This window comes from Sipha flava, unplaced genomic scaffold (genome assembly GCF_003268045.1).
Source record: "Sipha flava isolate LNK unplaced genomic scaffold, YSA_version1 607_pilon_pilon, whole genome shotgun sequence".
In the NCBI taxonomy this organism is placed as follows: domain Eukaryota; kingdom Metazoa; phylum Arthropoda; class Insecta; order Hemiptera; family Aphididae; genus Sipha; species Sipha flava.
In genome coordinates, this window is record NW_020273584.1 from 324,127 (window position 1) to 336,478 (window position 12,352).

At 25.0% G+C, this 12,352-nt stretch overlaps 2 protein-coding genes across 19 annotated transcripts in view; both read right to left on the minus strand.

The window, feature by feature from the left end:
* The window catches only part of LOC112691349 (longitudinals lacking protein-like), a 432,448-nt gene that overhangs the window by 151,842 nt on the left and 268,254 nt on the right, over nt 1-12,352 (minus strand). Inside the window, exon 5 of one of the 18 annotated variants that reach the window (XM_025565529.1) lies at nt 1,690-2,033. The exons of 16 other annotated variants lie outside the window; for them this stretch is intronic. In XM_025565529.1, coding sequence (XP_025421314.1) covers nt 1,705-2,033 — 329 coding nt within the window. In that variant the 3' untranslated portion in view covers nt 1,690-1,704. Of the gene's footprint in view, nt 1-1,689; nt 2,034-11,505; nt 11,745-12,352 lie in introns of those variants that run through there. One more of the 18 variants, XM_025565574.1, reaches the window with a different exon arrangement.
* Nucleotides 9,274-10,179, minus strand: LOC112691359 (longitudinals lacking protein, isoforms A/B/D/L-like). The gene is made up of 2 exons (XM_025565591.1): nt 10,027-10,179; nt 9,274-9,549 (listed from the first exon to the last, which is right to left on the minus strand). Exons 1-2 carry the CDS (start codon nt 10,034-10,036, stop codon nt 9,347-9,349), a joined length of 213 nt encoding a protein of 70 aa, XP_025421376.1. The 5' UTR covers nt 10,037-10,179; the 3' UTR covers nt 9,274-9,346.

A 12,352-nucleotide genomic window follows, 5' to 3' on the forward strand; every position in this document is an offset into this window, starting at 1 on the left:
AAAATTCTAAATGGTTAACTATTCGATGAATATATCCATGATGTTGAGTACGCTCTCCAATGGTTACCATAAATTGTCGTTCCAGTTTTTATTTCTTTTTAATAATTTTTAAGAGTTTCTCGGTCCCAAAATACATAAATACTCCATAAATAGAATAAAATGCCCATAACGACAATAACCGCGATAACGAAACATTTAGATCAACACAATCTTATGGGTAGGTCAATTAACATTTGTAGTTCGCATATTGGACCGTTACATAAGCCATTTAATTTATAATTACAAATAATATTATCGTTTTTAATTGAAAAATTGGTATTCCCTTGGTACAAACAATCGTTATATACAATATTAATATAGTAAAAATTTAGTGTGACGTCGTACAATAATTAAAATAAATCATGAACGAGTGCTCTGTGTGTGTTCATGTTTTGTACTTTAGTAAATATTTTATTACATTCATCACATTTATATGGATAAACAATACGATTTTTTGGTGATAAATGTGCTGTTAAATGTTTATCCAAAGCTTTCAAATAGTTAAATGATTTTGAACAAACACCACAAATATGCGAATCACTTTTTGACTTTTTTTTGTTTCTCATGTTTTCATTTTTTGACTTCCGTTTGATTAAAGATCTTTTAAAAATTGTTTTTCCTAAAAAAAAAAAAATTCAGTAAAATAATCATTATTTTAATAATTGTTGTAAGAACTTATAATAATTGTAAATATATATATTAGTATGTGTTATAGCAAAGAGGATTATTTTTTTTTTATAAATAATATTAATATTCCGTAGAATAGAAAAGCATTAAAATATTTTTTTTTATATCCTACACATTATACACCATAGTAATATGATAATTTATAGTAAAAATAAGATGGAAAATTAAAACAGATACCTATTACCTATTTAAGGCAAATAATCGAAGATCTAAAAAAAAAAAAGTAGAAACATTTTAAGATCGCTTAGTTATATAATTTTCCTCAGACCTAACTAAAAGATATAATTGTAACTTTAAACAAAAGTTATATAAGTTTTATAAATGCCTTTGTGTAAATAAATAAATATTAATATATCTGTTATTTATGTTATTATATTATAATAATGTAGGAATTAATTATAATTAATTTCTAAAAGTAAGCTGAGAAAAAATTAAGTTCAATAACAACTACGGATATGACTGAATTCAATATCGTTATTGAAGATAAAATTATTAAATTATTGATACATATTATCTTTAATATCAATATAATATCCATCAATATATTTTGTAAAATATTTTAACACATCTGATACAGCATAAATATATTTTGTTCAATATTACGGAGATATAAAATAATAAGTCAACATGACATGTTACACATTGTGTAACCTAACTAATATATGTATATGATACCATTCAATGTTTCTGAAAAAATTATACATTTAAATATCGGATAATTAAAGTGAATACTACACAATATAATAATAATAATAATAATAATAATAAAAAAAATTGTAATATTGCATTTAAAGTTATCACATTTTAATTGATTTTATTCTAAAAGTTTTAACAATTTAATATTTTATACTACAAGTATGTTAATATTCATATAAAAATAAATATTTTTATACAAATACACCGATATTTATAATATAATATATATAATATTTATAGTAATATTATCTAATTCAATAAAAGGATTAAAACAAATTGGTGTTAATCAGAATCACCAATTTGCCAATCACTGTAAAAAGCGTATACTTCATTTGGTACGTTGGGGTCGGAGAGCCGATGAATAGTGTTTTTGTGAGTTTTCATATTATCTTTTCGCGTGAATTTCTTTTTACAAATGTCACATTGAAATTTAGGCGGTATATTACCGCACGACAATTGGTGGCTTTTCAAGTGGCTACTGCGCTTAAAAAATTTAAAACATTTAGTGCAGTTGTACTGAGGACCCACGCCGCACTCTTTAGCCAAGTGAAAACTTAAATGCGCTTTGCGTTTGTAGTTGCGACCACAATTTGGACACAGCCATCTCAAATCTAGAAAAAAAAAATATGTAAAAGTCATTTCCGATAATATTAGCGTATGGTTCACGTATTTACTAAAGTACAAGCACGGAGTACAAGCTCTTTTCTAATCAATAAATAAATCAACATGTAAAATGATTAATGTGCATAAAAATAAATTAATAAATAAAAAGTAAGCAAAACAACCGTGTTATATATAGGTAACTCATATTTAAGTAATTATATCAAAGTTAAATTAACATTTATGTAAGTACTATATGTCTATATTCAACAAATTTATCAAACGAAAAATGATTAAGTTAATTAATAAAGAATATTTATTTGATAAAATCAAAATATTTTATATCGAGCGTGAAGGCAGGGGGTAGGATTTAGGGGTTTAACCATGGGGCTCTTCTCACGGAAGTATCAGAAAAAATATTATAAAGAATTATCTGATCTACAAATTCAATAGTTATTTCAAAGTTTCCCAAACACTTGCAAATAATATAAATATATTATATAATGGTGCTTATCAACATTTTTCAACCTCTTCACGTATTTGTTTCCTGATTTCGTCACTTGTTTATTTAAAAACTGTATTAAATATATTATTAACTTTAAATATAAACAATTTTTTTTTTTTACTTTAAAAAAGAGATATAATGTATTAGGCAGAAATAAAAAAACTAGAAACATATAGGTCTCCTGACTCCTATATTGAACAATTGTTTCATTTTAAACTAAACTTCGAGTAAAGTAGTTGGTAGCTAGAAGTAATTATATTTATCTTTACAAATTATCTTATTCTTGAAAGTGAAAACTATCATATTCAAGAAATATTTCTTAATTTAAATAAGTAAAAATATACAAAACAGTTAAATAGTTTAAGATTTTTTTTATTTTATTTCAGTTACTCAATTTTATTGACAAACTACTGTTACATATTTTATCCAAAGTATAATTTGCGCCCAGCTTCGTCAATTTTTAATTTGATTGAGCGCATAATTCAAATACTTTTAAGCGACTTCATTAGGTTTTTTCTGTGAAAAATTCTTTTGAAGTTTTTTGTGTAAATAATACAAACAAATTAAGCCGGAACTCCACATTCATGCACATAGTGATTTTTCATATTTTTTTCATGCTTATAACTTTTTCCATACTTATTTGGGCCCCAAAATCTTTTGTTGCAGATACAATCTGAAATTGCAATAACAATAAAAAGTATATAGTATCTTATCACTCTTAATATTTAAGTAGGTATATATTATAATAATCGAATGTAACTTTATTTTCAGATTTTTTTTATAAATAAAATTAAAACATGCAAATTTATTTTGATATAATAATTTATAATTGATACCCAACAATCTTCTTTTTTTTATGACATAATATTATTTACTCTATATATGAAGATTATGTAAAAGAAAGAAAAAAAAAATATGAAATAATGTATTTTTATATACCTATGTATACAAAATCTATCAACATGTTAAAAGAGTTAAAATCCAAATATGTTATTTTGTGAATTACCATAAATAACCATGATTTATGAAATGACTCTTCAGTAAATTTTTTAAGACAATGAACTAATTTAATTAAGGTTTTATACCAAATTCATAATTCAAATGTCATACAAGATTTATTTTTCTTATATATATCCGACTGCAGTTATCAGAGCATATGTGTTTTAATAATAATAATAAGTTGTGTGTGATTAATTAGTAATTCCCTAGAACTTATATTTTGAATTATTTATTAATAGTAAATTTTTCATACATACTTTTTGTTCGACACTCATAAAACTTTTCTTTCAAGACTTTCTTGATTCATGGTAGTCTGAAACTTAGACTTTATAATGTATAATTAAGAAAAAATTCTTTTGCATAAACAACTTGTTGCAGAAATCATACTAAATAATTATATTATTTTGTAGTTATAGATTAGTAGAGCACAAATGGTTTGTAGGGCTGAAGGGATATATATCCATAAACTTTTTTTCATGTTGTATTCATTTATTTTGGTATGATGCCAGATCAGCCAGTACTGTACACCGAATATAAAAGAGCGGAGCTACACGCAGAGGATGTTAGTCTAGAAGTGAAAATCTCAATATTTGGTCTGAAAAATTGGAAAGTACCGGGTACCGACGATATTCCAGCAGAACTCATAAAATACGGAGCCGAGGAGCTGCACGTAGAAATCTACAGATTGTGTCAGTAAATATGGGTAGAAGAACGAATACCGGATAGTTGGAATGATGCAATCAATATGCCTTAACACAAAAAAAAAAAACAAGACAAAGTGCGACAAAAATAGGTGGATATCGATCTTGAACTTCACATCATATAAAGTCTTCGCTAGAGTGCTACTAAATTTTATTGTCCCCAATGCAGAGAGTTGCACAGGTGACTACCAATGCGGCTTCCGGGAAGGACGGTCAACCACAGAACAATTATCCATAATAGGTCAAATAATTCAGAAAATATATGAATACAGGCAAAATATGTGGCAACTATTCATAGATTTTAAAAAGGCCTACGGTAGTATTCACAGAGATAGTTTCTACAATATTATGTATGAGTTTGGTTTCCCGAAAAAATTAATAACACTAACTAAAATATGTATGGAAAATACGAAATGCAGAGCGAGAACGCAAAATGTAACATCCGAAACTTTTACGGTGGTAACCGGACTGAAGCAGGGAGACGCCCTGTCCCCAGTACTTTTCAACCTTGCACTAGAGAAGGTAGTAAGGATACTACAGCTTAGTATACTAAGGTGGCTTATTAATAGGTCAGAACAAAATACGGCTTTTAGGTTTCGCGGATTTTTTGGACATAATAGGTGATTCGCTTACAGACACAGCTAACGTGGCCAGAGTGTTAGAAGAAGCAGCGAAGAAAAGAGGCCTTGAAATAAATACCGAAAAAACAAAGATAATGGAACTCATTGATAGTGGGGATGACCCCTACGAGATGGAGGACTTAATCTATGAAAAAGTTAGTGATTTTAAAATATTTAGGAGCAACTTTAAGCACAAAAAATTACTGGGGAAAAGAAATAAGTGTTCGAATAAATAAAACCCAAAAAGCCTGTTACGCACTGACAAAATTCTTAACATCCAAAATTATGTTTAGAAAAAAAAAGTAAGATTGATTTTCAAAAAAGCTTTTTTAATAAATGTTGATGAAATGATTTTATTATATCTATAAGTTTCTAAAAAAAACGCATTAGATACTAATGTTTTTTTAAATAATAAAAAAGTATATTGCAAGCTTATTTTTATAATTTAAAACGTTTAATTAACAATCATATATATAAAATAAAATATAATATATTATAAAATTTACATTTAAAAATTTCATGAAACACAATAAATAGCAAATATTCATCTAATGGATGCTATAATTTATAATACTCTTATTTTTGTGTCAATTGAGTTCAACTCAATTTAAATTTTTATAACCTTCAAATGAGCAAAACCAATAAAATGTATAACATTAATAATATTATTGTTTAGTTTTTATAATTGGATTATTTTCAATGGTTAAAAATAATAACAAGTATATTATAATGACTTATAATTATTTTTAATAAGTCGATTTAACATAATATAAAGACATATTTCGATTTATAACACAAATGTACATTTATTAAAATAATGACATAAAATTAATTAACAATTATAATAGACATATAATTAACAAATATTAAACAAAATATATATTATATAAGTATAATTTTTAATATGAACAATTAATAATAATTTAGTATGGTATAAGACAGTGGTTCCCAACTCAACACTAGGCACTAGTCACTCTGCACGGTCCGTTATTTAAAGGACCAGACCACACAAACGTTAATCAAAGACCAAAATTGAACCAAACTGATGGCTTCATATAATTTTTATACCAGACCCGACCAGTAATTAAATAACATTCAATAAAGTAGACCGTGGACCGGACTATAGGTCTGATCTTAAAATATTTTGGATCGTTTATGGACAGGTCTGTAAAGTTCAGTCTGTATTAGCCCAGACCGTACCATATGATGCGTTTAGTATTACACTGGACTGAACTACCCGACTTTATAAATAAATATATAACTAAATTTGTAGGTTTTTTTCATTTTATTTGTTTATATAACAATATCTGTATTTAGATTATAAGTACCATGATTGGGACCGGACTGAAAATAAAACATTTGATCTGAGAACTAGACCGAACTGCCTACTCCTAAAAATTATTGAACCGTACCAAACCGACGATTCAATAGTTTTTTTTATGTTAGGATCTTACTAGACCATACTGATTAAGACCGGACCATGCAGAGCACTAGTAGGCGCGAACCACTTTTATAAATTTTTCACCGTTACTGATGACGACCTGATTTCAATTTCCCCCTCCACTTTATACGACTTATTTTTTCATAATTTTATGTTTGTATTTTCTAGATATAGAATAAAAATGTAATTTAATAAAGTGATACAAATTCAAATGTTACATTTTATGAACTTTTATTAATTAACTTATTCAATGAGAAAGAAATATAACAAATTTATATTATTGAGTACCTACTTAATTAATATGACTTATTTAAGTGCCCTGTTTTTATCAGTTGTATAATTCTTGGAGCGATGCTGTTACAAGTCACATATCATTACTGAGATTCAGACGATTTCGTTTATTATTTTTTATAAATAATACTTAAGAAAATCCTTGCTCGCATAAATATGTGGCTGAAAAACTATGAGGAAACGTAACACTGTTTGCTGAATGTTAGGATATCCTATGGCTTTTTTACACCAAAACTCTTCTAAGTTTGTATTATATTCAAACGAACTCTTCAAGTATCTGGAAGTATCTGGTAAATTCCACTTTAAGGACTTGTAAGTGTTCTAATATTAGTACATATTCTAAATATATTCTGTAAAACATTTGTAGTGTTCGTCATCAATAAGAATTCTCAGTGTAGGTATAGTTGTGTGTGTAGGTTTGTCGATCCAAAGATTTATCTTGCAGACAAAAGTGTGAATTTTATCTTCAAATACGAAAATATTTGTGGAACCTTCAAGTTTAACATTGCCATGGCAAGAACCTGCAGAACCTTGCACTTGCAAATTTAGGTAATTTGAACGGGCAAATATATTCACAAGATATGCAATTTGCATTCCAATTTTTGGCTCACGAAGTTGTTCATGTAAATAATTCATACTTTTATCGATTAAAAAAACCTTCAACTCCTCTCGAAGATCAAATAAACGTGCCAAAATATTTCCTTTCGAAGGCCATATTGTTTCAGTATGAAATAGAAATGTTTCCAAATTTGCACATAATTTTTGAAAAACACGTGTACGAGTGTAATAATTTTAATAGCATTGACTAACCGTATGGATATTTTCATTGCAAACGCTTAAAGATTAGGGAGATATTTTTATGAGGCAAAATATATGAACGGAATTTTTTATGTATATAAATGGTACCGGTTAACTTTAATCAACAAATATAATCCATTCATAGATAGATTTATTCATGTGTTAAAGTTTTTTTTTCTTTTAAATCGGCGAATAAGCCACTACCTGGAACAACCGTTAAGCAACGCTTCAGGTAATGAGTTCCTGATGATGGGTTCTTAAAGCTAAGGTTTTAAAATCGATTGGATCATTTTATAAGTATAATAATTAATAGTTTAAAATTTAGAAATGTATTCTAGGATATATAATATTATGGGAAAATTCTCTTTACCTACCTTCTAGTTTTTCAAAATGTATATATATACTCGTATATAAGATAGCAAACACGTATGATTATATTTTTTTAAATATTAGTTTTTGATATTTTTACTTGAGTATTTTGTCTAATCTAGTATTACACTGCTGTAATATTGAATGAATTAAAACTCGCATCTATATAAAAAAAGGGAATTATATAAATCTCAAATATATGCCATTAGGATATCCATGTATAAAAGAATATTTAAAGAAAGTAATGATTTCTTGTAAATAAAAGTATTATAAGTTCTTTATCAAAAAAATGTTTAAATAAAAATATGTATATTAATGATAATTGCTAACTAATATTTTAACAAGTTTAGCCTATAGTATTAATTTAATACATAAATAATAATAATGTATAAAATTATAGAATATAATATTATCTATGTTCTATTGTACTATAAAACTGGAAATATATGTTAAAATTCTTATTCTAAATTGTTGTTAATAAGAAATTGACAAGAATTGTTAAAAATATATAAAAAAATTATCATTGGTCACCACCAAAACCAAATAACATTTATATATTTTTTATGTATAGATCATAAATAAAAACATAACAATAATAATATGTATGTATATAAATATATTAAATGTCATTATCATAAATGACTAGGTATATTTTATATCTATTATACTATTATGCATATTGACCCGATGATCTCTAAGCGTTGTATTGCGGGTAAATGATTTCATACATATATCACAACGAAATTGAGGTTCAAGACCACATTCGTATCTTTTGTGTCTAATAAGGCTTCCCATATTACGATATTTACGACGACAACCGTCACAATAATAAAAACCTATAAAAAAAAAAAAAAAAAAAAAGACTGGCTTTAAGTAATATTTAATTAAAGACCGCAATAATAGTGCACACATTAAAAGCAACCAACAATTAAAACCTATAATTAGGAATTCATAATTTTATTGAGCTTGAATTATACTATTACTATTCGTCAATTCACACAAAATATCTCATTATTTTTTCTGGGTAAGGTAAACGCATGCTAGATATTATTTAAACGCTTAACTATTATTATAATAATATAAATGAGTGTTTAATGAGTATAAATTATTTTTTTATTTAATGTATTTGATATGAATTTCATGCGTTATACTATTCATACAAAATAATAAAACCACTTAGAATGGAACTAAAATAATAATAATACATGTTTAAACATTTTATAATTTTGATAAAAATCATTTTAAGTACAGGCATAGTTATATTGGATATTAATGTAAATGCAGAATACATTTAGTGGTACAATATAATACGTGGTGTATATTGTATTTTAAAAAGTTTACGAGTAATTTTTAAAATTATTGAAAAACCAGAGTGGTTAAACGAACAGTTTATAATACAATAAATACTGTTCATTTCATTTTTCAATTGTAATTTAGCAATTTTTTTTTAAAAAAAATAAGTAATACAATTTTTTGTTTAGTTGATCTTATCTCATTACAGTTATTTATATAAATATAAACAGTGAATATGGTAATAAAATCTCAATAATCATTTTAACCTATTATTTAACTTTTAAAATTAAAGATTTCAGGCTAGTCATCAATGTATTCGTTTGTGTACAGATATCATATGTCGTTTTAAATTTGAAGAACGACTAGAAGTCTTTGAGCAAAATATACACTTAAATTTTGGGTTAACTCCGCATTCGTTATTTATGTGATATGTTAGACTGCATTTGTTTTTGTAATTCCGACCACATTGCAAGTTAGGACAATAGAATCGGTCTTCAAATTGACCAATACCTGAAATAACATACAGACATAAGAGGAAAATATTAATTATAATTATATAAGCAATTACACAAAGCAAATAATATTTAATTCATATTTTAAAATATTATTATAAGCAAATAAGGGCTGTTAAAAATATTGATTTTTAAGAGGTATTTGTATTCATTTATAGATTAGTAGGATCTATTAAAAAAATCTAAAGGGATTATGAGTAAAGATAAATGTAGTAATGAGTGGAGTTAATGTACCTCTGTTAAAGTAATCATAATGAAATTTATAGGTAGTGTATAGGTAGTGTATAGGTTAATAGTTTTAGATAAACACATATATTTTGTTAAAAAACTTAATTTTAATTTAACTAATGATATAACTGATAAATTAATTTAAATTATGATTAATCCATTGATGATTCCAATATTAAAATCAATAAAACACAATTTTTAATAAATTTATTATTATCATTAGTAGTAAAAACTATCATTTCCTTACATATGACCATTGACCATGTTCAGCTTTTTATTAAGAATTTTCATATTCAAAACTTGTATCGCATTTATATTTTATTCCATTCATCATATATATCATATTATACCAGCCTTTGGAAATTAAATGATGATTTGAATTATAAGTAATGTATTTCTACATATATATATTGAATATTTTTAATGGATAGGTAATAAAAACTTTAAGAATAAATTACAATCAATATTCAGTATCTATGTATGAAATAATAAGACAATAATTGTTGTGATTCTTCATTGATTATGATAACATTATTATGATGTGATATATGAATAAAAAATCTATTTTGATCCATTTAACATTCATATCTGTAACCAAAAATATATAACATTATTTGAATTTAAAAAGTTATTTTACTTCTTACATCTAAGAATTAAGTTAAAATATTAAAATTATTATACTTATTTAGATTTGAAGCTGAAGTACTCAAGAGTTTTAAATAAATATTTATTTCTAAAATTATACAAAAAAACAACAAGAAAATATTGTTAGGCAATTTAAATATAATTAGATAGGTATTTCATAATTAGACACAAATTAAATAAATACGTTTTTAATTTAACTTTGATATAAATATTTAAAAATATATGTACTTATTAATTTATTTTTTATTTATTAATTTTCATTTAAATAAAATTAAACCAGTTTAAAATTCATACTTAAAATAATTAAATCGTAGTTTTACATATTTTGATAAATTTAAAGAAATCAAGTTGATTACCTTTAGAGAATAATCTCATTTAAGTAACTTTTATTTGCCCTTCAAAATAGATATTATTAATAAAATAAGTAATAATAATTTATGAATTTTTTAATAACAATTATAACAAACGATACATTTGATAGATTTTTGTAAAAGTTATAACAAAAACAACATTGGTAATTTGGAAGAAAAATCATTATGACCATACTGTTACAAGAAAGAATTTTTGTTAATAGTACATTAGAAATAAAAAGCATACTCATTTATAAGATAATAAAAATACAACTAATCTTAAATGATGTGTAATTTATAATATTTTTTAACAACTTTAACCAGTATATTAATCACAAATATACGTTAAAAACACAAAAAAAAAAACAAACACATGTAGTCAATATATTTGATAATATTAATGTATGCAATACGAATGCTGTATACATATAAAATAAATGAGTGCAAGAATTTCATAAAAATACAAAAGAAACTTATATTAATACAATACATGTCATTTATAATAAAAAATTATTATAACAGTAAAAAAAAAAAACCTAGTCATAATTTTGATTTAAAATTATGCGCTTATAAAATATATACTAAAAATAAATTGATTAAATATTTTTTTTTAAATATCAATATTTATTATACGGACAAAAGTGTATTTATATAAATTATGTTGCTAAACAAACATCAGGAGGAACTGAGTTGTGCAGATCATGAAAGTGAGTAATAGTAGGGTATTTTAAAAGAAAAAAAAAATCTTATATTCTTGGCACAAATTTATGAACCGCGACCATATGCTGTTTTAAATTAGACTTAAGAGCACATCGTTTTTCACATATCATACAGGAATATTTTGGCAGCTGACCGCACTCAAACTTCAGATGTCTAGTTAAAGAACTTCGGTTCCGATATATCCTTCCACAACTGTTATTTGTACACTTATGAATAGTTTTGTTAAGATGGAATGATTTCCCTGGTAGACCTAAAATGTGATAAACCATAGGTAGAAGAATAACATTCATGAATATCTAATGATAATTGAGAGATTACAAGAAGCAATAGAAAATATTAATAATTCTATATTGTTATAGAATAGCAAATCACCATTACCAATTCCAGTTAACCATAAGGTTATTCAGTGGCGTATACTATTTTTTTCTGGGGATGTGGTGTGTTTAAGAGTCAATTCATAATACTTTTAGTATATCTTAATACGAGGTCCTCTATAATAATATTACATTTAAAATGGCATTATTATTTTGTTACTCAATTTTTAATAAATATCAAATTATAGTAAAATGAAAATATCATTTTACTATAATATGTAAAAATGAATAAATAATAATTAAATATCATAAAAAAAAAAAAAATCCTGGGGAGGAAACACCTTACAACCCATCCCCACCCGTAACTACGCCACTGAGGTTATTATTTCCATTAATTAATTAATTAAATACAGTTGTATATATTCTTTACATACAATGCATTACACATAATTCATACTACTTTTAATAATACATTAATAGTTTGTGAATTTAACAGTAAACTTTAAAACATTGAATAAAAAAACTAATTAATTAATACCAATGT